Source organism: Dermacentor andersoni, chromosome 2 (genome assembly GCF_023375885.2).
Source record: "Dermacentor andersoni chromosome 2, qqDerAnde1_hic_scaffold, whole genome shotgun sequence".
Taxonomy (NCBI): Eukaryota; Metazoa; Arthropoda; class Arachnida; order Ixodida; family Ixodidae; genus Dermacentor; species Dermacentor andersoni.
The window spans coordinates 110,022,833-110,049,217 of NC_092815.1; the positions used below are offsets into that span (position 1 = coordinate 110,022,833).

Consider the following 26,385-nt stretch of genomic DNA (forward strand, 5'->3'; position numbering starts at 1 on the left):
CAACGGCACAAATATGGCGGCTGCCATGCTAGAACCCTCCCGCCACTCGTTTCATGCATGGTCAGCCTGTATCGAGCTGCCCCAATCAAGAATGAGAAAATACCGTGGTCAACGTTGGTCCAGAGCTTCGCAGACACCACGCCTCAAGGACACAACAGATGCCACCCTCTTTAGAAACCTTTTTCATCTGTGATCGATGCGTTAGAAACTCCGACCTATAGCTGTACTCGACAAGGATCGAGCGTATTGTGGATAAATGCATACCGCAGGTGAATGGCTACAGGAAAACATGTGCAGAACCCATTAAAGGGTGCTTCTTTCTCGCTCTCTACAAGGGTGGATGAGAGAAAGGAAGTCGAAAAGAGAGGGAGAGTATGATGGCAACGGAGCGGAAGCTAATGATGATGCAAGCTAAATGCCCAGTGAGATTCCCCTTAAGGCTTCCCGTTTAGTCCAGTCACGTGCCGAGAAACGCACATTAATTTTCAAATCCCGAGGAACAAATCCTCGGCAATGGGCACGGCATCGAGACAAGACATTCCTGATAGATGCCGAAGTTCGCCCAGGAGGCCACCAGGGACACACGTTCTCCTTACGAAGATGTCGACTGAGCTGTGTATATAGACACTTTCGCCAGTTATGCAAACGGAGGTCCTGCGATTAGCGAGTTCCCGCTGCTGCGGGCGAACACTTCGCATGCACAAACGCAGCATGCAGGCCTGCGCACGGCGCTTGAGTGTTGGATCTGGGCACATCTTGGGTGACAGAGCGCCCGAGCTAGCCGAAAACAGCACGCAGCCACCATCCTGGGGCCCGTACGTATCCTGGACTTCTCCACAGTGTTTGGCCCGCTGAAATGACCTGCAAGTTTAGCGGGCGAGGAGGACATGTAGGCACAGATCTAATCCTATGCAGCTAATCACATGTTTATATGAATCGATTTTGTCGCTGAAATACATGATAAATTATGCGCACGTGCCATTGAAAAACAATCGCTTGCTTCTTTTATGCGAAAGCATAGGAGTAAGTCAGCCGAACATCTAACGGAGGAACACCCGCCGTGGTGGCGTTCTGCATGCGTCGCACACGAGGTCACTGGTTCGATCCCCGGCAGTGGCGGCCGCATTCAGATGAGAGCGCGGAATGAAAAAAAAAAAGAAAGGAAAAGTATAGTAGTGAAAATAATAAAATGCTCGCACCATACCACCATTGCAAATTAAGAGAAACCAATGTTGTCGGAACAGCACCTGTATTGCTCTGAGACTTTAAACCGCGTAAAATCCATCGATCACTGAACGCACGAGAAAGCACATTCACCCGCCTTGGTGGCGCAGTGGCTTTGGCGGTGTACTGTGCTAAGCCCGAGGGCGCGGGATAAAATTTTTTGGCCGCGAGGAACGCATTTTGACGGAGGGCGAGAGGGGTGTGCGAAATACAATAACGTCGGTGTACCGCGCATTGGATGCACAAAACTTAACCCGGGAGTCCCCCTCTACGACGTGCCTCATAATCACATCGCAAATTTGACGCACAGAACTCTGCAGAATAATTTTTTTAAACACATTGTTCTTTCTCGGCATGATGATGATGAATCAACATTTATTGGGCCCGAAATAAGTCGGTGGTGCACGCAGGCACCAGACGGGGTGGTTCCCTAGTTACGGGGCCCATATATTCCCAGCAGCTCCTGGCCCCTGTCTGTCAGTGCGAGCTGAATCGGTAGGGCGGGGCTGGATAACAAGGTCTCCCTTCGCTCAAGGGGTTGGGGATTGGGGGCGTTGGTGGGAAGGGGAGGAGGGGGGGGGGGGGTCCTGAGTTCTGTGCACTCTGCCAAGACGTGCGGCAGGGTGCCCTTCTCTCTTTTGCAAAAAGGACAGCATATCGTGTTCCGCAAGGCACATGCAGTTCATCAATACGGGATGCGCAAGCGATCCCACCTGCGCTCCACGCAGGATCGTCTGTTGCTGCCTGGTGAGCTTGAGGTGCGGTTCTGGCAAAATCTTTCTCGGAAAAATCGACTGGCACGATCGAGTCCGAAAGTTTCTTGGGGCGCTGGCTGCCGCGGCGCGTGCGACATATAGGGAACTGCGACGGCCAAAATTTAGGCGGGCGCTCTTCTCTCTGTCCAAGGTGGGTCCCGACGATCGCGCTCGCGCAGCGTCGTCGTTGTCGCCGCCGCCAGGCGAAGCAGGTCGCCGCGGCTGAACGAGGAAGGGCGATCCAAGGCCGTCGCCGCTTGGCCGCCGGCGAACAATGCGCGCACAACCGCCGCCGCCGTCATTTGCATGCGGCACCACGCGGCTACGATGCGGCACTCTCGCTACAGTATAGCGTACACTCTCGCCCCATCGCCTCGGCCCATGCGCACTGCGCGAGGCGACATCCAGTGCAACTCTGCCGTTGCTCGCGAACGAGTTTTGGGCGCCGCCCGCTGCACACGGCCGTGACGGAGTTTTTTCGTTGGCCAGACTGTGGAACTCGCGGCGTAACTGTGATTCGAGACTATATATGGCTTGCCCGGTTAGTTCTCGGTAAGAGAGTGAAGCACTACGACGATTCGATTTATGGGGACGAGTTGAGGGGCTAACTGTATAACTTCGCGCAGCAGCGCAGAGGCTATTAATAGACGCCCTGGCGGAGGGCTACTGTTTAATTTCGACCGTGCACCTGGAGAAGGTGCGCCCAAGGATAGGCATGCACGAGCGCTTTTGCGTCCCAATCGAAACGCCTGGAGTTGGACTCGCGACCTTGCGCTGTGCTGCAGAGCGCCGTATTGATTGGAGCCATCGCGACGCGTAACGATACGTCAAGGTAGTGCGCAGTAAATTGAATGTGATATAGATGTACGCCCTCGCAATTTGTTAACAATATCGCGTGAGGGTCGTCGACCGCACGGCGTGTCAGTGGCCTTGTAGCGGTGAGGGGCACAGGGCGAACAGCGCCGCAGAATACATTCGAACTGGAATTCAATTTGCACGACCGCACGTAATGTTGCCAATCCCGCCGTCCCTCGGCCAGATGCCGCTGTCTGGCGGCAACTGCAGGCCAATTCCTCTCCTTGCCTCCACATGCTACATATCTTTCGTCCCACCCTATACCCATCCTATTGTCCCTACTGTGCGGCCAAACCCACGTACCTCTCCACATGGTTGAACGGTTGATCCAGGGGGCTCGCGAAGTCGCGCATGGCAATGGGGCCCTAGCTGGACTGAGGGCCCCACTCATTGAGGAATATTTCCCGATTGTTTTGCCAAATCGATGTTTATTCTCTCTCTCTCTCTCTCTCACCGCTACAGGGCAACGCCCTCTAGAGAACTGTCTAGGAGGTGTTGTACAGGGCCGCTGACACGCCGTGCGGTCGACGCTCGCGTGATATTGTTAAAAAATCGCGAGGGTGTACCAAGCGAAGGCCGAGAGATGGTGGCTTTGTGGAAGCTGCCTTATAGTTGGTTATTTGGTTGCGGGGCGCTGATTATGTTGGTTAGGTGCTACTCCGGATGGAGGTGGTTGGAAATGGGTGAGAACCACACACTTCAAGGATTCACCAACACCAACAGGCCAAAATACGCGCACGCATTCTAAATTGATTACGGCGACTCCTTTGGAGTCGAACGCCACGAGCATGCGTACCTTCGCCGAGCACAGCGCACAGGCAACGTTCGCGCGTGGGGTTGCTCGATAAAGACTGGGAGTGATGCTCTGAAATCTCTATTTCTAAAAATTATTCATCGGCACTTTTATCGCGTTCTATATATGCTCCCCAGTAAGTGAAATGCACGTTTCCCGATTTTTCTACCAAGCCTCGATAACGTGACTCAAGCCATCTTTTGAAAAATCGCCTCCAATGTCTTAACTATACTTTGTTTTAGGTCAAAGCAATGTCTCTTTTTTACCTTGAGGCACATAAACGAGTCCAAGAGTGCCGCACAAACGAGAATTTTGGTTGTTGCGGTGCTTCGGGGAACGGTTAAAAAAAAAATATACATTGCTTTCTCACGGAACAGGACATGAAAACAGGCGTGGAACGCCCATTGGAGGCGATCTTTAAGTAGGTGTCAAAATATGGCTTCACTTGCGTTATCAAGGCCTGGTAGGAACGGTGGGACGAGCGTGAATTTCACTTACTCGAGACCATATATAGCGATGGATAAACGTGCCGATGACCCGCCGTGGTTGCTTAGTGGCTATGGCGTTGGGCCGCTAAGCACGAGGTCGCGGGATCGAATCCCGGCCACGGCGGCCGCATTTCGATGGGGGCGAAATGCAAAAATATCCATGTACTGAGATTCAGATGCACGTTAAAGAACCCCAGGTGCTCCAATTTTCCGAAGTCCCCCACTACACGGCATGCCTTATAATCAGAAAGCGGTTTTGGCAAGTAAAACTCCATAATGTAAACGTGCCGATGAATAATTTTCAAGAAAAGAAGATTTTGGAGCACCAGTATAGGTATTTAATGAACAACTCATCTACATATGCGCCCAGCACGAAACGCGGAACGTGACGCGATTGCGTGGCCACGTGCAACGTGCAGTCAGTGGCCATGTGAGCTGCAGGCACGACGAACACGCTCTGGAAGTTTGCTTTTCCCCAGAAGCACCACACACCGTGTGGAGGTTCGTGTTACGTATCCCCTGCGTCGTTTGTCGCTCCCGCATCGGCCTCGATGTAGTGAGGGGGAGCAGTCGTGTGTCTCCCTCTCATTTTGGGTTCTTTCTTATTTCATGAGACTAGATTACCGATATACACTGCGTTGTTTCAAAGTTGTGACGTTTTATTATGGTCTACCGCACCGTACATTCTCTATAATAATTTGTACTGCTCACACGTAATCGCTTCGTTAAAACAACGCACCCTGTTCTGCACCACATCGTCGTCGTCGTCGTCGTTCTTGATCTTGTTGTTGCTGCTGTTGTTGTTCTCCCTCTGAACAAGTGGTAAGCATAATCCGTGTGCCCGTTGAAATGGTAGAAGTTGGCCTTTACCTGCCATCTTTTCGTCATTTAATCTATCTCTCATTTAAAGTCATCGGCGAAATTGAACTGCGCAAGAAGAGAAGGAAGAAAAAGGGGAAGATCTGGGACGGGGCCACCGTTTTTGCGAAGCACTCCGATATCGCCACCTCGAAGGAGAGAGAACTCCGAAAAAATGCCGGCGAAGGAAGCGAATGACCAGGAGCACGTGACGATGGGCGTATACGTGTCCAGAGCGTGGCCGCTTATCAAGAATGCGAGCAGGCTTCGCCATCTCGTGCCCGCTGTTTCATCTGTACAAGGGAATCCCCGTACAAAGTACGAGAGCTGCGTTATCGTGGACGCACTGGATAGATATACGCGTCGTCGATACGCTTTGCTCCACATATCTCGTCTGAGCTTTTGCGAAACAGTTTTATCTAATGCCACTTCACTATCAGCACAGCTGATTTCCTTGTGAAGGGTCTAAGGCAGTAGTTTTCTTCAACTATACGTCCAGGGCTATAGGCATATACTGAATCTAAAATGATTGCCAATCTCAAGCCTGCTTAATTGAGAATGTATTCGGGAATGGGAGGCGAAATAATGTTTCGTATTAAGACGTTCGCGTTTGATTGTCAGTCGAGCCTATGTGCCCGCGCGCACTGTGTTTGTGTAACGCAGTTTTTTTTTTTCTGCACCTCATCATGATTAGTAACCAGACGGCCAGTGCTTGCCACCTAGAAGCTTGGGCCAACACACCGGCCATCCGCCTGCCCTTAACCAATGGACACATGGTCCTTTGTACCGGCCACTCCTGGATTTTATCTGACAAACAGGCCTCCATCTTTTCATTTGAAGTACGCCGCAGGGCGTACTTGGGAGGAGGGCGGTCCACAATAAAACAAAAACAAAAAGGAAACAGTGCAATTGATTAGCTTGACTTCATCGACCCCATTGAGGATACGCGGCAACCGCGTCTTTGTACAACTTTTGCGTATTGCGTTGCCGAGTGACGTAGAATTTTATTGTTTGGAATGAAAACTCGTGTACTCTCTGCTTTGCGAGCCACCAGTTTCTTATGCCTAGTTTATGCACGTTTAATGAGATAGCTCGCTGGAGAATTAAAAAAAAATAATTTAATTCTCGCGAAAGTGCAGGAAGGAAGCCGTCATTTATGTTGTGCCATCGTAACTGCTGCAAGAGAGACCTTTACTGCCTTATTGCCCTCCCTCTATATGACATAATTGTCGCAAATGAGAAAACGGAGGTCTGAAGCCTAACATTTGCTTGTTGCTGTTTATTCGATCCAAACGACACGTACCAGCTGTCAGGCATTGGTCAAGGGGCCCTATAACGGAAAACAATTCCAATGTGTTTTATTCCAATCTTCTGACGTCAAATTTGTGTAACCACTGACACAAGCATTTGACATTAAGACCGCAGCGTGGTTTGAAGAGCCGAATCAAACGCTCTCCTTGCTTATAGGAGGTCACGATTGTTGGCATTCGAAGCGAATAGCATTGCATACATCGAGTGGTTTTTCTTATTTAATTGGCTGAAAGAGGCGAGGGGCACACTTAAGCGGAGAGGGTTTCGGTGGGGCCGAAACAGCGCAGTTAAAGTAGGCAACCGGATGGAGGAGGGTGGCGCCACAGCCTGCGATTGGTCCGCTTCCCTTTAGCTTGCTGTGGCTGCTCAAAAGTCCAGGCGGCATGCAACGGAATCTGAAAAATGCCGCTAGAGCGAATTCTCAGGGAAGAAGAGCTGGCATAGCGATTTCGTATAAAAAATTTTGTTATAGGCAAACAAAGCCATGCTGCCCGGCAACTGTGAGTAGCCAGTGCCAGAGCGATCGGCGGGCAGCCATCTTCTTTTCCTTTCTGAAGGCGGCAGTCTGCGACTATTCAGAAAAAAATTCACTTTTGTTCGGCATACCGATGCATCTCCAACGCGTATTCGTCACTTTGACGTAACGAGTTTTCGCGGTTTTCGTGACGTCGCGCGACAGGCAGGCTCGCTAAACACAGCCGCAATGCCCATCTGCAATGTGTTCATTTGATTATGGTACCCGGTCATAAAGACTTGTTCTTTAATGAAACTGCCGATTCACTGGCAAAGACATCACTTGTCGGCCCAGTCCTTCCTGTTCTACCCGTGACAGTACACATCACTGTGGCTAGATTTTAGACACGATCAATTATGAAAGCCTTGTGAAACCTAGTTCTGACTGCTTCTCCAGATTATAAGCACCTAGCATTTCCCTAGCATAGTGAATACTGTAACACAAAGATGCTTGAGGTCTCTCACAAAATTACGTTGCCGCATTCCTTCCCTGAATTTCTACTTACACAGGTCGGGTTTGGTCCCCTGCCCTCTATGCTCGTTTTGTAATGAGGAAGAGACAATTTATCACTTACATCTATCGTGTCGCCGCTTTACTGCGGCAAGAAATAGAAGTACTGGAAATACCTTTTTGAAGACTTGACCTGTGCTTAACAGAACCTCTCATTCTTTCGTCTGAGGCCTCCACTTTGGGATTCAGCCACAGGGACACTTGCTCCGTTGCAAAAGAGAGTTCTTATAGAATCCAACCGAATGCCCTGCTAAATGCTATCTTGTACTTTTTTTACATTTACCTTAACTATTATTCATTCGGTTTCACTTTACTGATTTTATTTTAACAGATATTTCTACGTTATACAGTGATAAGTCCATAAATATTCGGCAGCTCAGTCATTATAAATTGGAATAATCCATCCATTTCTTGGCCAATCCCCCATAGTGGGTAGGAGCCACATACGTGATAGGAAACAACAACAACAACAACAACAACAACAACAACAACACGTGCGATCAGTTTTGGAAGAGTGGTTCACACAGCATGCTGCGGAAAGAGAAAATTGGTAGCTACTACAAAGAATAGCAAGAACTTAAAAAAGAAACCAACCTCTGGTGTCGGTTTGCTCGGTAATACCATGTTAATTCTCGGTTACATGAATCTCCATTCATCTTACGCTTTCCGCGCAACTATTTTTGCATGAACGTTGTGGAGCAGCTTACATGACCGGGGTTGTTGGAGAAGTATGGGAGAGGCCTTTGCCCTGCAGTGGGCGTAACCAGGCTGATGATGATGATGATGAGCTAATTGATCATCGGCCATGCCATGCTGAATACATCAGTTCTAACCATATCCCGGAAGCTAGAAGCATCTCAGTATTTCAGTCGCTACTTATTATTAATCAAGGAACCATACAAGCACCACACAGAGAGAAAGAGAAACAGGCTAGCGACCGTCTCGTGAAAGGGAAGCCACACCTGCCTGCACGAAGAAAATGGCAAAATAAGGGAAAACGAAGAGTATTTGGAAGGCAGACCGTTCGGAAACCCATACTGCAGCCACTTCTGCCACTTCTGCCGTCTCTGCAAATTCAAATTCCGGACTGCCCTCGACGCTGCATACACAAACTATCGTTGACTTCCTGAAAGCAAGCACATCGAAGGGACCCACAGCGCTTTTTTTTTTTTTGCTTGCAGCACAAATAGGACGTAAGCGAACGAGACGGAAGCACATAGAATAGGCGCTGAAACACACAGGACAGACGTACATGCCAGGAGTGCATTATACTCCCGTGTGGTTAAGTTTCTTTTGCACAGCAAACAAAACAAGTGTGGACACACTCTCCCACCTGTTCAACTTTGATATAGCTCAGGTGTCCGTCGTAATTGAGCGAGGCATTTGAACCCAATTGAGCGAGGTCAAGTTCTTTTCACGGTTCATAAATAAACGGTTGGAAGTGTGTACACGTCGTTCGTGTGCCCTTACTATAGAACAAAATGCCGGACACTTACTGCCACATTGTCTCGGACGACAGTCGTTATTCGGAGAGGAAAATCTTGGTGACACAGGAACAAAACTCGAAGGTGCACCGCGGACAGTATAGCCCTCGACATTTTTGAGAGGCAAGCGGCTTCATCTACAGTCCATAGACTCACTTGACAGGCGCCACTGCGTTGTGACATGTTGTACACTGTACACTACAGTCGTCTTCCGTATACCCTACAAAAATCATCATATATATAGTGTTGTGTTTTATTGCTCTCTATCGCCTTTAGTGAAATCTCTGTTGAGATGTTATTGAATACCATGCATTACTTCCTCAAGTGCTCTCTCTCCACTCTCTATTTTCTTTTCTTTCCCAGTCTTCCCTCCTGTGCGAGTACAGCAGCAGACCAGAGACAAAGTTCATTTGACCGGCCTATAGCTGCTTACCTCACACAAAAAAAATAAAGACAAAAAAAAGGGGGAAGAAATCTGATCCAGTTTTCAAGAACGCAGATCTACTCTGAGAAGCCACCGTCCCGAATCAATATGATGAGCGAGTGGTGTATATGCATGCCTGTCTTATTCTCGAGGGCAGAAGAAGAAGTTTGAGGCCTCGTGAAGCGCGAGCCAACGCTTCCAGCGATCTTGTTCGGACCGTTGAGCGCAGCTGAGGAAACCACGATGGGTTGCTTGCCGATGGTGAGTCAATTGACTGGTTCCGTTTTCGTTCAATCCCTTCGGTGATTTCGCGAGGGAGCGGGCCATGTAAGCGGACCACTTGGACGCGGATTTCTTCTTATGTGCGCAGACGGTGACACTGATGTTACGGGTGACACCTGGCATAGCAGTTTCTGTCATTGATAATGTTGCACGCGTTCACTGCTCGTTATAATTACGAGCCAGGGTAGCCAGAAGAGAAAGCACATAATTAGGCAAGACGTATCGCATAGATCCAATACACGCGTTTCCTGGGGCTTTATAATCACTCCTTTCTTCTTCTTTTACCTGCGCGTGTGTGTGACTAGTGTCCGACGTTTACGTGGGTGTAAGCAGGTTGTAAGAGTCGTTGAAGAAAATTTTGACTGACAGTGAAACGCAGATAGCGGACTACAAATATAAACTTGCTTTTGGACTTTTCGTGGGCGCAACGACCGCGGTTTAGTGTGATTGTTGGCATATATGACATAACAGAGCATGTTCCTGTTTTCGCGAAGCTCCCATTCGCAGTAGTGACTCCAAGTTCTTCGCAGACTCGAATCGTATAGAAATATGACATTATTCTTGATGTCCTAATAAAAGAAAATTGGCACCCTGTGTACTTAGCTGTGACAACCGATAATAAATATGAGCAGTTCTTCAAAATATTTGGTGGACGTAAGAAATTATGCGAAAGTGTTTCAAAAGTTACTAACAGAAACGTGAGGCGCGAGCCTTGGCTAACAACCGGCATTCTGAGGCCAATAGATCGCAAAGACAGCATGTTTAAAAAACTAAAGCGAAAGCCACACAACTTTAGTTTAGAGAACAAGTATAGGACATATAATAAAAAGCTCGAAAACCTTATTAAAATTTTGAAGCGGAATTATTTTGACACAAAAATTGAGCTAGCGCATGATGACTGCAAAGCAACATGGACAGTTATAAATACTCCCCTAAACACGTGCAATAGAAACAGCATACGCGGTATCTGTAAATGGCACAGAAGCGAGTCACCCTCCCGGCATGTACACGGTGAAAACGTTCACACACTGTTAAGACTGTTTTCTTGTCGCACTGGTAGCACCCTTACCGTTAGGGTCTTACAAAAGTTTGTAGAAGCCGACAATGGAGCTCTAACTAGACGTGCGATGACAAAAGACGTAGTTGAAAACTATGTAATCATTATGATTGCCTTGGGTTCGGAGAAATATCCGACAAGAGAATTTCACAGGGAGGGATATGACTGTCGTGACGGATATTTCTGTGCGCCCAAGACTGTCAGAATGATTACATAGTTTTCAACTATGTACGTCTTTTCTAATCGCACGTCTAGTTAGAGCTCCATTGTCTGCCTCTATGAATTTTTGTAAGGCCCTATAACGGTAAGGGTGTTAACAAGAAAACACCCTTAAGGGTGTAAACATTTTTACAGTGTAATTGATGAAAACTTCAACAGTTACTTTGCAACAATGACTTCTACTCTGACTACAAGCAACGCATATTCGCATTCAGACACCGCATTATTAACTCACAGTCCTAATTCTTTCTTCCTTAACTTACTGACCCACAGGAAGCCATAACGTAATCTCTCCTTAAAATACTTCATCAACTAGTTTAGACTCCGTTTCTGTGTCCTTGCTAAAACATTGCTCGATTTGCATATGTGGCCCCTTGTCGAATATCATTGGCGAGATGCTCCTTACAGGCACGTTTCTGCCGCAACCTAAAATTTCCAAGGTTGTACCAGTGTTTAAAAAAGGAGATAAGATGGATATGTTGAATTACCGTCCAACATGCATATTGTCTGCGTTCTCCAAATTTTTTGAGGAAGTGCTGCTGGCTGGTTTAGAAGTTCTTCGTAATACACAAAATTTACGCAAAGGAGGAGTATGGATATACCAGAAGAAAGTCGACAGAGATTGCGCTATATAATTATCATCGTGGAAAAAACAAAAGCAACCATTGAAATAATGTTATTAACTATAGGTGTTTTCATAGACCTAACTAAGGCTTTTCATCTTGTTAATCACAAAAATCACTGAAAATTCTTGAGAAATATGGCATTCTGAGTGCACCATTAAGCTTTATTTGCAAATACTTGAGAAAACGTCAGCAGCGTGTGGCGGTTAATAACATGGCGTCTTCACGAGTAATTACTAACAGTGGAATACTCCAGGGATCCATATTAGGTTGTTTCCTTTTTCTGGCATATATCAACGACTTACCCGACTATCTCTCAGAGGAATGCATCTCATATGCAGACGATACTATTTTCTTAAACAGCCGAAACGTAAACAGAACTTTACAGAAGCGGTAATAATGTTCTGCAAAAACTGTCGAGCTGGCTTGACTCTAATTGTCTTAAGCAAACATAGCGAAAAGTAACCTAGTCTTCACTGCGAGAAACACCAGATTAACGAACACTAAATCTTTAAATTGTAACAGCTCTCCATTGCGAAAATTTAACGAGACGAAATTTTTAGTAGTTTACCTTGACAGCCAACTAGAAGGGCATAAACACGTACGCGAAGCTACACTCACTGGCCCACAAGAAAATCCCAATAATTTATAAATTGCGCCATATTTTACCGTTGCACACGCGTCGTGTTCTCTATTTCAGCTTCGTACACTCGCGTATTAACTACGCAATTACCATTTACCTTATTGCCCCAACTGTTGCACAAAATACTGCACTTCGAACCATGCTCTATACCTAAAAAGAATAAACTCGGTTAGAGTCGCGTACCCCACGCTTAACCTGTACTACCCGTAAAATATTGCATTCATTAATTACCATGTACTTGCTTGGCTTTACAAAATTTTACAAAGGTGCTGTGAATTAATCCTGCTAGCGTAGGGGTCATTTGTGGGACGCCAGAGATTACGCATTCTGCTGCTAATAATGATAGACTATAGACTAACAAAAAGAATGATAGACTGTCGACGCTTCTTGATTTCCACTGAAATAATTAAGCGAAATCGAAAGAAAAAAACTCTTTGATACTCTGTCCGCGGACGAATTAAGTACGAATATGGAAACCAAGATCGCAACTTTATGGCATGAATCTTGGCTATGCGAGTCACGTTCAGACTTAAGTCGAACTACTGTGCCGTATTATGGCGTTGCTATCGGCACAATCGCAGACTATCACCTGAAACTGCATCGCCGAAAGTCGGCAATACTTTTGTTGTGCGTGTTTTCAATTGCCCCGTTTCGTGTCGCAGTCCGGCAACCGACTGGGCTTCTCGCAAGTGACCAAGAAGCCCAAGTTCGTGTACGTGGAGGGCATCCGGCTGTCGCCCGCGCTGACGCAGGACAGCATCGTCTTCTCGCTCAACTTCGACCCGCTGGCCACGGACATCGTGATCGACTCGTATCCCGGCTGCGGCAGCTCCTGGGTCGTGCAGATCGTCCACCTGCTGCTCAACAACGGCCACCTCGGGAAGATCGCCGAGTCGCTCACCAGGGAGGTCTGCTACCTCGAGGCGGAAGGGAACCAGGTGTGTGTGCGTGTATGTATGCGCGGACGCTGCATGTCGTATGCTCAGTTCCGATGACCCGTCAGTGCCGGAGTTTATCTCGAACGCGCTACGCACAAAAGAAAGCTCACTAAAAGTAAGACATAAGCGGTCAAGCATGATGAAGAGAATCATCTCAGACAATAGGCCTCAACGTAGGCTTCAAAGTCAAAAATGATGTTTAAAGCATTATGCTACGACGGCGCACTTGTCTCGAAAAAGCACAAAGCAGGACTTTGCCGGAATCTTTGGTGACAGCGCTTCTAATATTCTAATAACGTTACTGACATATCAAAAGGATAGGGAATGACATTCTTTTTAAGTATATGATGAAAATCGTCATATTAAAATCATTGCGAATGATATTAACATACTGACCGACGAGTTGGCAAGGTCGGACAAGGCAATACTTCTAAACAAATGGCACACTTATGATAGCTGATAGCAATTATGTAAATGCCGCTTCACATTGCTTGTCATGTGTTTAATCCTAGAGAACAGAGTTAGCGCATTCTCGAAGCCAACAAATAAGTATCCGCAAAGCGTATACGTGTGACGCCATAGTCGTATACCACGCGAAGAGATGCAGGAGGATAAGGAACGAGGAGTAGCTGGTCAGTACTGCCCTAGCCGTTTCCGTGTTTCTTTTCAATCTGTTAGGATTGACCAGTGGAAGTACACTGCAGTATGGAAAACACATTGATTGAATAAGGTGTACCGCACAGCCTGTCATTAGGTCCTGCTTGATCATGTAGGTCGACTCATACCGGGCTCCACGGATCATCAAGACACACTTACCGTTCAATGGCATCGCCTACAACCCTTCAGCCAAGTACATCTACATCGCCCGGAACGTCAAGGACTGTTGCGTGTCCATCTACCACATCATGAAGGCGTACCCAGAGGACTATCAGTTCCAGAACGGGACGTTCGAGGACGTCTTCGAGTGCTTCATCCGCGGCGAGATGGAGTACAACGACTACTTCGATCACCTGCTGCCCTGGTGGAGCTACAAGAACGAGCCCAACATACTGTTCCTCGTCTTCGAGACCATGAAGAAGGAGCCCAAGGAGCACGTGCAGATCATCGCCAAGTTCCTGGGCGGCGTCGCCAACGACTTCATCCAGGACCAGAACAAGCTGCAGTCCCTGCTGCGCCTGACCAACATCCTCTTCATGAAGCTCAAGGCGCGCGAATACGCCTCCGTCATGCCCAAGAGGAAGTTCTTCGTTCGGGAGGGCGTGATTGGTCAGTGGAAGAACTTCTTCACGGGCGAGCAGTCGCGCCGCATGAACAACAGGTTCTTCCAGAGGACTGTTGACACGCCCATGAACCTGCTCTGGAAAGGGATGGGCGTCTTCGACTGACTGCTGCCGTGTGTGCTTTTGCGACAGCTGCGCATGCGTAGGTTATATTTTTTTTTAAGTAGAGGTGGGCGGATGCTAAAATTGCCTTGACCAGGCAGTCGGTAGTTTAGATAGGTGTTTCACAGGTTAGTGTTTCAATAAATTGTTCACAATTATTTTGTAGTGAGTGATGCGAAGCTTGTGGAGAGCGTATAACGTTTGCAGTCGACACCATGCCCAAGCAACGTGGAGCTGTTCCAGCTGTGTCCACATGATTTACAAAGTAGAGGAGCGAGTTATATCACTGGTATGTTTTTGTATAGCCTACTTTAACCGCATACGCTGGAGGAGGTTGTTCAGAAAAGCCGTTCTGCAAATTATCATTGCTCCATACAATACCAGTGACACCTTAGTCGTGATTGCTATACTATTATTCTAACTGGTCGCAGTACTATAGGACGAGCTTCATAGAACGTATTAGTACTCTAATTAACCCTTTCTATGCGCAAAAAGGCGTCTGCTCTACCTTGAAATATCAGCACCCGTAATGTGAGAGGTCTCTGAAATGCTAGAATTCTTGGAATAGTTTTTCCCGGGCCACCGCCGTTCCGATGTCTTTACAAGGCTATCTGAAGGGATGGAAATCCGTTTTCCCTACTGCGTGACGGAATTCACTTCCGTTGCAAGCAAACTTGGTGTAAATTTTGAACACTGAATGCATCGAGCCTGTATCAGCGACTCTCCTGTGTGCATTCTTTCTGTGTCCTGTCCTCAAAACGCGCCGTTTTAACCATGTTCCATCAAGCCAGCAACCAGTTAGTCCACCTAAGTCTGTTAATCGTAAACAGATCGCAATTACGATGCGGGGCATGGCTGTGTTATAACGATTTGAATTTTCGAGCTCACGTGGCTTGCACAACGAAGCATCACCGACCGTTTTCATTTTCACACGACCAACTGTTGCTCCTGGCAGTATATATACGACCACAGCTGGCGGCACACACAAGCGTAACCAGTCGAGACAAGTGGACTGAACGCCACGACTGGGGACCCACCTAAACTCTAAACCCACCGCAAGCTGGCGCTGACGCTCCAGCTTGCGGTCCCTATCACGCGGTGCTCCGCTGGGAGCCCAGTGGGACCACCGCTCGGGGCCGAGGATTCGAGCCGTCAGGGGAATGATCGGCTCAGCCGCGTGTGTTGCGTGTGCCCGAGGCGGACGCTCGATCGGTCTCCACTGGGAGCGAGACAGAGCGCCGCAAGGGAGGAAGCCCAGAGTACAAGGAACGCGTTTATTTGACGACTATACCTTGGCGTCGCCTGCTACACCCTGTCCCCGCGGTGCGCATGAGCCTCGTCAGCTCCTGCAATTCAAGGGTGACAGGACAGTATTAGGGAACGCTGAAGCCCCGCTGCTCCCAACAACCCTGGGACAATGTTCCTTCTGCTCGAGTGCGACCCAGCGCACTACGACCACGCACGTGAAAGTGAGCAGCGAGTAGGTGTCCACCCACGTCGGGTAGAGGACTTTCTCGAGCCGCCAGGAGAGAAGGGACGTGAGTTCCCGACCAAACAGACCAATGGGGTGAGCCTATGATCCGTTTGGGCGGATAGCAGCCCGTGTGCCGCTGCTGTGCGGTGCCATGGGAGGAAAGAAAGAGGGAAAGCGGCGGCCCACGCGAAGTTCGAAAGTGACTTTGCCGCGGTGCGGCCCCTACATATGTCCAAAACATGCCATACGCCGCAACAAAATGGACGAACGCGATCCGCAGAAGCTGCAGCTTCCACTCCAATGTCGTGCTTCTTGCGAAGTACGAGCAATACTTTCTGCGTCCCCTTCTCCGGTAGGATGGCCGTGCCTGAGGAAATGACTAGGCAGTACATGGGCCAGGAATATGGATTGTGTCATGTCTCTGTCTAACTGATATATTGCGCCTCAGTCGCCCTTTACTACTTGATCAACCTTTCCACTGTCTTAATGTCGAATGCGACTTATTTTGCAGCCTGACCCATTTCGACAATTACAACCGTAATTCGATCTACTTATTCTCTAGGGCTTGGGCACTCACGCTCGGTTACTTCATTTGGTTATTTTTGTTTTTGATGCAAAACTTACGTAATTTACTTTTTATATTATGCATTAGCCAAAACTGTCCTTATTTGCGCTGCCACCGCCGTCTTTTCTCCATGCTGAGTGTGGTACGTGATGCCGAGCGACTCGAGAATGCATCGACCTTTTCTTTGACTTCGATAATCGTTCGTATTGCGCAACGTCGTGCGCCCCGATTAACTCGTCAAGTGAGTTGTGAAGTCCAAGCTCTAGAAACTTATCGGTGCTCGCGTTGAGTGGAACGCCGACCGCCCTCTTGAAAGCCTTTCGGGTCATGCATTCGACTTTGTTTTTTTTCGGACCCTATCCACTTCAGGTAGGGGGCAACATACGTTATGCGGCTTATTGCGTACGCCTGCACGAGACGGATCGCGCACTCTTCACGCATACCATTGCGTCTATTCGTGATGCGACGCAAGAGTCGGATCGTGTCATCTACCGAACGATCAAGTCTTCGCACCGTCTCTCCGTTATGGCCATTTGCCTGCAGTTGCAACCCTAGGATTCTAATTTTGTCTACGTGCGGTACGGGAGTACCATCTGCCAATAAAATGCGTATTTCGGAGTATTCCCGTTCCTCGTCGCGCGGGGTTTACGACCTCTCGTTGTGGGTTAGTAGAGTAAGGGTTCGGACTTGGTAGCCGAGCACTTGAGGCCCGTTCCACGCAACTAATACTGAACCGCATCTACTCCTGCAGCGTTCGCTCGACGTGACCCTCACATCCTCCCCCGGGAACCCAGAGAATGAACAGAATCAAGATTTTTTTTCTTTTCTTCTATTACGGCAGTCAGTACTATTCCACACAAGGGACAATTTATATGAACATTCAAAATAGGCTTCCTGAATCGAGGGATAAAGTCACCACGTGCGTATAGTGTCAGGTATAATGCAACTTTCGACGCAAGAATGATTGCAGCGCCAGGAGGAGATTGTTAACATTTGTAGGCTATTTATGCATTCACAAAATTTCGTTTTATAAAGCGAGTCGAATGGTAAATCTGTACTTGAATGTAAAATAGGTTTCCTGCTATCTGTCACATTGTGTGAGAAGGCCAACGCTCCCGTTGAAAACCACGTTTTGGAAACATGATCGTTGTTAGCATCGCATCTGACTCCCATACTATGATACCTGTATGTCTGACGTCACAGCTAGAAAGAGAGAGAGAGAGAACAACTTCATTGTGTGCCCGGAATGGGGTCAAGGGAAGGGGAAGAGGTGGTCACAGCTACAACCCAGAGGCCTGCTGCGATACACATGCTAGCTGTCGCATAGCTGTCCCACAGTCGACAATATATGGACTATGATATATGAAAAGGTTATCTGGTCATTAGCGGTGTGTCTAATAAATAAATAAATGAATAAATAAATAAATAAATAAATAAGTAAATAAATAAATAGGAGTCATATAATACTAGGCCAGGCGTAGAGGAGGAAAGAGAATGGGAATAATTTTATTCAGGGCTCAAAGAGTGACGACATGGGACGTGTTTCGGTGTGGGCGCCGCTCCACATTGGCTCGCCTATATTACGCCGCGCAATGACTGTCCAACAAAGCGGGTCGAATATGTTCCGCATGGTTGGGCTTTTTTAAAATCACCGAAAACATTATGCTTATACGCAGAGGACAAAGCAGAAGCTGTTTGGTGGTAGAAAAAAAAGAACTAGAGAAGTTCAGTCATGGCAAGGCTTCGTCATCGTTACACACACGGATTCAGTTATTGATGCGAAAACATCAAATGGCTCATTGAGCGAAACAGCCGGCGTCTGTATAGCGGCGAAACGGCGCCTAAATTCCCATTGGCTCCAACACCACGTCACGTGCGCGCCTCGACAGAGCTGAGCGGGCGAAAGGAACACTTGCTGCCGCAACAGGTGTTGCGTGAGGGGAGAGGGCATCGCCGCGACGCCACGTCACCCTCGCTTTCGAAAGCCTTTGTTATACGCGCGTTCCTTGTCCACGCAAGCTCTCGCCTGCGTTCTCACTGCGCCTCGGTAATCGCAATAAAGAATTTAATGTATAAAAAACAATACATTTGAAAGGAGAGAGAGAGAGAGAAACTTTATTTGGTTCCTTCAAGGATTTAGCGTCTCGAGGTCTCGGTCGTCTTGGGCGCCGGCGACTTGGAGCCTCTTCCGGCAAGGGTGGGCCCCTATTCCACTGAGCCTAGCTACCTCACTAGCGTGCTGCACTAAGGCCCTTTGGGCCATGAGCTCGCAGCTGGTAAGCCGACTCTCCCATTGCTCCGCACTCGGGTTATTGTGTTGGTGGAATGATTTATTGTGTTTACATTCCCATGTGACATGATATAGTGTGGGTGTGGCCCCGCACCATGGGCAGGTGTCTCTGTATTGTGTTGGGTACATTTTGTTTAGGATGTATAAATTTGGGAAGGAGTTTGTCTGCAATCTGCGCCAACTCGTTGCTTCCTCCTGCGTTAGAGCTTTGTGCGGTGGGGGATATTTGGCTCTCGTCCCTCTGTACAAGTTTAAGATTTCTGTGTATCCGCCTTCACAAGCGTGGGGGTGATACTCCGGGGCGCGCGACTGCTCTGCTCGGAACGTGATCTCTCGAGCTAGGCTGTCTGCCCTTTCGTTACCCTCTATGCCTGCGTGGGCCGGAATCCAAATTAACTTGTGCGTAACGTTCCTCTCGGCGAAGTTGGCTCCGCCAAGAATTCTGAGGGCGGCTTTGCTAATCCTGCCCCTCGTGTAATTTCTGCACGCTTCCTTCGAGTCTGTTAAGATGTTTAGAGGCCTGCCTGTCCTATATTCTTCTACTGCCGCCAGCGCCACGGCAATTTCTTCGGCCTCCGCTGTGTCGGCTGCCTTTGCCGTCGCACATGTGATCAGATTCCCGTCGCCGTCCACCACCACCGCCGTGGCCGTGCGCTTCCCTTCTCGCGGGTACGTGGCAGCATCCGTGTATACCGTGTTCTCTAGTAGCGCTAGTGTCTTTTCCACGTATTCGGTTCGCGCCTGCCTTCTGCTCTCGTGGAGGTTGGGGTCCATGTTCTTAGGTACTGGCCTAACGCTTATTGTTTTTCTTAAGCAGTCGGGCACGTCTGCGTATCTATCTACGTGTCCGCTCGTGTCCCGTCCCAGCCTAGTCAGGAGCGCTCTCCCTGCAGGGGTGCTTTTGAGTCTGGCTTTTTGCGTTTCAAGCAGGGCTTCCGCCAGTTCGCTGAAAGTGTTGCTGATGCCCAGTTGGAGCAGTTTTTCGTTTGACGTGTTTTTTGGCAGATGGAAAGCCGGAAAAACTTTGGTGGTAGCGAGTTCCGAACCTACGACCCCATGCTCAGAAGCCGTGTGTCTTACCCACTAGGGCTAAACCAGGCCTGTGCACTCTGCTTTCTGACATCATGCCACTCGGACCGAAATTTCCATTGCCAAACCCGGCGTGACGAAAGCGGTGACGTCAAAATCACCGCGACTTACTCGGGAGCGTCCCCATTAGATTATATGGCAGTCGGGTAAAGTAGCATCCATGGCGTCACGGATCGAAGTGCTCTGACTTTGTGCTGTCTGAGCGCGAGAGGACAACCTTGAGGGAGCCAGCCAACGCCTCCTAGATTAAAAGAAACAAAGGTGCTCGATGATTGTTAATCGTGACCATGAAAGGCAACGGGCAGTTAAGCCAAGGAATGCATAGGGGCAATTAGCTGTGGTTGAAATTGAAATGTAGAACTTTTGCATCGTTAGCGTATACGCTAACCGAATCCGTGTTTACACGGATGGTTCCATCTCGGAAAATTCTACGGGCGCCGTTGTTCTACCATCTCAATCGGTCGTCATCAAGTTTAAGACTTCACACGTAACGACATCTACAGGTTGCGAACTGGCCGCTCTTCGCGCTGCTGTCGAATATATTAAAGAAGAACTGTCAAACAAATGGGCAATATTTTGTGACTCGAAAGCAGCCCTCCAGAGCTTGCGAAGTTTACGACGTGGCAATTATGAACAGCTGGTGTCACAAATCAACGAAACCTGCCATTGCGCTCCTGAACGAGGACATGATATCATATTTCAGTGGCTGCCGGGACATTGTGGCATCGTTGGTAATCACCTCGCCGATGACGCTGCCCGACATGCCCAGGCTGGCTCACCGACACTCCTTATACCTTTATCGAGAGTAGACGCTGCAAGAGAGCTTCGTAGTCTCGCTCGTACCATCACGTTAAGTTACTGGCATACACCACAGAACTCTAAGTGTCGTTTATACAGCCTCGACCCATCACTGAAACTTAAATTACCAGCGAATCTTCCACGACGTGACGCAGCACTGCTGTGTCGGCTGTGGGTAGGAGTAGCATTCACCAACTCCTACAGCTATCGTATTGGAATGGCGGATTCACCAATGTGCGCTAAGTGCAAGTGTGAAGAGACCATCAGTCACCTTCTGTGCCACTGTTCTCGCTTCGATAATCAACGTGAGACTCTCCAGTGTGCCTTGTATAGACTGGATGACAGGCCATTTACGGAAGCGAAGATCTTGGGAGCCTGGCCTCACAGTTCATTAGCGCAGAAAGCAGTTCGAGCGCTTTTTCACTACCTGAAGGCAACATACTTGAGTGCCCGACTATAGATATCCTACACTTAAGTTCTCTCTCTCTCTTTCACTCCCCATTCCCCTCCCCACGTGTAGGATAGCGAACTGGACTCAGTCTGGTTAACCTCCCTGCCTTTCCTTCTTCCCTTCTCTCTCTCTCTCTGAAATGTAGGAAATAATGAAGAGAAATGAAAGTGGACAAAAGATAACTTGTCGCCTGTGGGAACCGAACCCACAGCTTTGCATTACGCGTGCTATGTGCTACCAATTGTGCTACAGCGATCGGTCATCAAACTGTTAATTTTAATTGGTTAATCTTAGTCAATGAAAAGCACAACAGTCGTTTATTTTTTCTTTATTTTTTTCTCTTACTTTTCACTGGTTAATCAACCTTTTCGTCTCCTCTCCATGGGCACAGTGCAAGAATCCCGTACAGTCATCCTGCAGTGTATACATAGATAGGGCGATGACGAGGAAAGCATTTGGCGCTTCTAACTTAACGGATCACTGTGCAGGCCGCCAGGTCTGTACTACAGATTGAAACTGAATCCGAGGTGCCGTGGCTTCGCTGGAATTCTGCTTTTCCACCAATCCCGCGTCCCGCAAACATCTGCGGACAACTGACACGCACGTGTCGGCTGAGCCATCCGGTCGTTGCACCGAACTGCAACTGTGCACCGCGGTATGACGACCGGGATCGGTCGGCATAACGTTACACAGGGACGACAAAAAGGAAACAAGAACCCACTTGCACGTTTCCTTTCTGTCGTCCCTGCCTAACCGTTATGCTGGCCTAACTAGTTGATATATCTACTGACTATAAGCAAATATACACCGCGTTACAAGATACAAGCCTGCTTTCACGTGCTGAGGCTGCCACGAGAGTATCGCAATTCGCAGCGTCCGTCACTCGATCGTTCGTTCGAGCGAGCTTTCAACATCGTCGGGCAATGCGCCTGTTCTAAAGAGAAAGCTTTACTGGACGCGAATTTGCGATTTCGCCGTGGCGGTGCTCCGAGCAGGCACACGACGTCACAACGCGCGCCTCGCCGCGGATATTTCTCTCTCTCTCTCTCTCTCTCTCTCGCTGCCTAGTCACTACTACGCATGCGCCACTAGTAGCACCGGGCCACACGTGTTCCGCCGCTGCGCAGCGCCGCGCCTTTCCGCCGCCGCCGTTTGGTGTGACGTCACACCCCGTTCCTCGTCGTTGCGCTCGCCTCCGCTCGCTTCGCCAGCTGCGTCGCATGCCTGATAACATGTCGGGGGATTGAAAAGGAGAGCTCGCGTGCCTCCGCAACCACAGTTGAGGCGGCAGTATGGACGGCGACAATTCTGATAAGCAGAAGGAGGCCTGGAATCGACATAGGAACGAGATGAAGAAAATAGATAAACACGTCCACTTGAAACCACCACATCGTCATTCCCGTGGAAAGTGTCATGATAAACATATCAGGCAATACGTCATACGCTGCAACACGTTCAAATTTTCATTTTTTCCTGCTACCATTGAAATATGGAACGCTTTGCCCCGGGAAATTCTTGGCATGGATAGCGCAGAGGAATTTGTGGAGAGGGTAGAATACCTTCTTATGCTATAACATATTGATGTGTTATACTTGGTTATAATATGTCTACTTATGTTTTATGCTTACTTATGAGGCTTACGAATTGTTTATCGGTTGTATAGGATGTTGTATCGATTGCTGTTGTATCGGTTATGATTACTGATGTATAGTTGATACATTGTACTCCTGCGTGTACCGACCCGTCCACTCCCTGTAAGGGCCTGTATAGCGTTGACAGTATTTTTCAAATAAAATAAAATATAAATAAATGAATCGCCCAGGAAACAGACGAACAGCGCGCCGAACGACTGGCTAAACGCCGCAACATAGCTAGACAACCAGACTAACCTGGACTTGCAATCAAGATTAACCAAGGCTAACCATGCTATGCCTTAGCTTTCGCTACGTATATCCTGGCATAGCCGAGCTAAGCCACTGCCAATTTTTTTGCCGGCTCGGCGACGGCATGCACGGCCATGCATCCACAAGGGCGGCGACCTCGAGAGCTTCTCCAGCGACTTCCGCCGCGTCCACAAAGCGACGACCTTGGCGCCGGCCTTATCCCCCTCGTCGGGGAAAAGCCGGTGACCGGAGAAAGGAAGGGGGCCGCGGCAGCTGTGCATGCAGCTAGATTGCGTATGTCACGACAAGGGAGCGAGACGAGTGGCACAATAAGCGCACCTCGCGCCGTTGCCGAAGTTGTGAGCGGCGGGACCGGCGTTCGGGCGACGCGACATGTGCGACGCTGGCGACAATCGCATGATGCAGCCACAGCTTTCGTTCCTCGGCCGTATGTATAGTAGCAGACTCGATGCTGCGGATAAATGAATCAAAGAGGATATTGTGAACAGATTTCACAAGCTCCGCACCGGGGAATTGGAGCTATAGGAGAGATAGAGAGAAAGCTTTATTGCAGTTTGATGAAATTATGAGAGAGAGTCCTACAGCGTGCTGTGTTCACCACTGTCGATTCGACGAAGACAGCAAGGAATCGTTGGCCTCGGGTCTTGGAGGCTTGAGTCACCTGCCCAGCATTGGGTAGGAGGAGTGGAGGGGTGACATGGAGTGGAGGGGTGATTTGGAGGAGTGGTGGGGTGACATAGCAGTCCCAAAAGGAGAGAAGATAGAAAGCGCGTTAGAACTTACTGCAGAAAAGAAATATTAAGAAGCGAATTAACCTGTTGGTGTGGTTTTGGCTCCTATAGTTTCGTTTTCGTTTTTGATGACTGCTGCAGCTGAAATCTTCAGCAGTTCGCTGCTTGTCGAACTAAATACGTTTGAAAGCAAGAAATGCGAGCTAAACACGGCGCCGCATTTTGCTGCCTTTTGTGTAAATTCACGCTATGTGGCAGCGGCAGATCCGTCCTTCTGGCGAAGCCGCTCCTCAGCTTGTCGACGGGCACGGAAGTGGGACATACCACTGTGGCATGTGAAAAGTAGAACGTTTCCAGTCTCAAATTTGGATGCCTAATTCCTTGATTCCGTGTACCAAGGTAATGAGAAGTGGTTTTGGCCAGCTCATAGCCGCCTGTTCAATGATATCGCTGGTCGCGTTTATTTGTTCTTTCAAGATAAAAGAGAAGGGTCGACGGCGTGTTAAAGTTCAGCACTTATTTAAGCTGTATATAATATGTGAATTTAGTTTGGACATACTCTCGCCTCCATGAGCCCCTTCGCATCGTAAAATTTTGAAGCGTCTGAATCTACGCGTTTTTGTTTTTGATGCGCAATGGTTGTCTGAGAGAAGAGCAACCAGAAAAACCATCACGACCATTGCTACAGTATTCCAGGAAAACATAATCCGCAGCACTATGTCAATAGGTTGATTGACTGACTGACTGATTGATTGATTGATTCCTCTAAAGTTTAGACAGCCAAACCTATAGCATTCGAGGTCTCCACAGTAAAGCGGAATGCTCCAGTATAATTTAGGCAATCAGGCATTTTGTAACGTACACGCTTTTGTTAGAAAGTGTAGCTAAAAAGACGAAAACTATTGTATTAACTGTATCAAGAAAGAAAATGATACGACTGCTGTTCTAAAGGTAAGCATAAGAAGATGTAGAACCTATTTGAAGATAAACTGTTCGTGCTTTGATGCCGTTTGTGCAATAATGCTAATAAAGAACTCGTAAACAGAGGCAAGTATAACGAGCTCAGGGTGACACTTTTTTCTTTCATTTCGCTCCTAAGTTAATTATCCATACAGCCTTCCTTAAGGGTGTTAATCAGATAAGGGTGCTTACATTTAGCACCCGAAGGGTGCCAGTCTGGGAGCAAATTGATTTACACCCGTAAGAGTGTTAAAACGTTCAGTGTGTATAACTTCAGTGATTTCTGTAGGAAAGACTGCGGTGCACACAGGTGGCGCTTACGTTGCATATGCGTGTCAACCGCGGTGTTGGCTGCTTGGCTGTGGAATTTTGCTGCAGAGTTCGCAGTCGTCGCTTCGACTTCCGGTATTTTGGTGGGGGGAGGGGAGGGGGCGAGAAGCAAAGGTGCTCGTGGTATACCTAGATTTAGGTGAACCTTAAGGAAACCTATAGGAGGTCCAAATTAATCTGGAGTCCCTCCAATACAGCGTCCCCCGTAGCAACCTTTGCAATCTCGAGACGTTAAATCCCAGACTTTACATACATACTCTGACGCGTGTCGCCACTTAAAAGAGGACGCATGCAGCTTTCATCAGCGCCAACTCGACGCCGCGCGCTACTACTGCATGCTTTGCTGCGAGGACGAAACCTTCCCTTCCCTGTTTAGCTTTCTTCCTTTCTTTCCTTCTTTCAAGGTGAGCTGCGCGCTGCACTGTCGTTGCGCTTGATTTTGCCTGACACCTGAGCGCGGCCAAGTGCGTCAACTGTGCATTTGTCGAGCCTGAAAGTCATTCGAGCAGCCCGTTTCCTTTCTGTCGCGCCGCTGCGTCGGTCGACGACGCATGTTATTGCTTAGGAAACAAAGAAAAAAAGTTCTGCCTATTGGATTTGTACCTCGAATAGAAACAGCGGGTCGACTTGGTGTGAACACTTGTGATCGCCAAGACATTTTCGTATGTGCTAAACCGTGCTGCATGTGGTTCATTATACCGATTAGCGCCGAGAGTAATTGTCAGTTTATATATATATATATATATATATATCACAAGGAAAGACAGGGAGGTTAAACATGACGGATGTCCGGTTGGCTTCTGGTTCATGTGCACCAACTCTGCAACGGCAAGTGCTGAACAGAACAAACAGTATGTATGTATGTATGCACTTACGTACGTATGTGTGTGTATGTATGTATGTATGTATGTATGTATGTACGTACGTACGTACGTATGTACGTATGTATGTATGTACGTACGTATGTATGTATGTATGTATGTATGTATGTATGTATGTATGTATGTATGTATGTATGTATGTATGTATGTATGTATGTATGTATGTATGTATGTATGTATGTATGTATCGCAGCTATACCTTCCCTTTGCAAGACCAGCATTAGCAAAAAAGAACCAACCAAGTCTAATGTCCATTGTATAGAATTTCGATTCCGCCGAATCTGAGAGACAACAGGAAATTTGGGATATTCCTGCACCGCCTGCGTCTTGGTACAGCAAATACGTGGCACTTTTCGTGCCGTACTAAATGTGCCCATAGTCCGCAGTGCTCGTGTGGACACGTACCCAGACGAAGGTGTTCACTACCTCCTTCTTCTCGAGTGCCCAAGGCACGAAGCTGCAACACGAAATTTGAAGGCACATCTAATGCTGTTAGATCGACGAGCCTTCACCCTTAAAAAAGAAATACTTGGCCCATGGTCAACAGTGGCG

At 48.2% G+C, this 26,385-nt stretch overlaps 1 protein-coding gene and 1 long non-coding RNA gene across 3 annotated transcripts in view; one reads left to right on the forward strand and one right to left on the reverse strand.

Annotated features, from left to right (window-relative positions):
- Positions 1-26,385, reverse strand: part of LOC140216137 (uncharacterized) — a 96,469-nt gene that overhangs the window by 58,659 nt on the left and 11,425 nt on the right. For both annotated transcript variants that reach the window (XR_011892814.1, XR_011892815.1), the window contains exon 2: positions 19,890-20,019. This is a non-coding gene — a long non-coding RNA (uncharacterized lncRNA). The remainder of the gene's footprint in view (positions 1-19,889; positions 20,020-26,385) is intronic.
- LOC126541252 (sulfotransferase ssu-1-like) lies at positions 8,103-14,518 on the forward strand. Its single transcript, XM_050187952.2, has 3 exons — positions 8,103-9,477; positions 12,703-12,978; positions 13,752-14,518. Exons 1-3 carry the CDS (start codon positions 9,460-9,462, stop codon positions 14,361-14,363), a joined length of 906 nt encoding a protein of 301 aa, XP_050043909.1. The 5' UTR covers positions 8,103-9,459; the 3' UTR covers positions 14,364-14,518.

Excerpts from the sequence above, each read along its gene's own strand:
- LOC126541252 (XM_050187952.2), top strand. Across the intron at positions 12,979-13,751 it reads TCGAGGCGGAAGGGAACCAG|GTCGACTCATACCGGGCTCC; the intron begins GTGTGTGTGCGT and ends TTGATCATGTAG.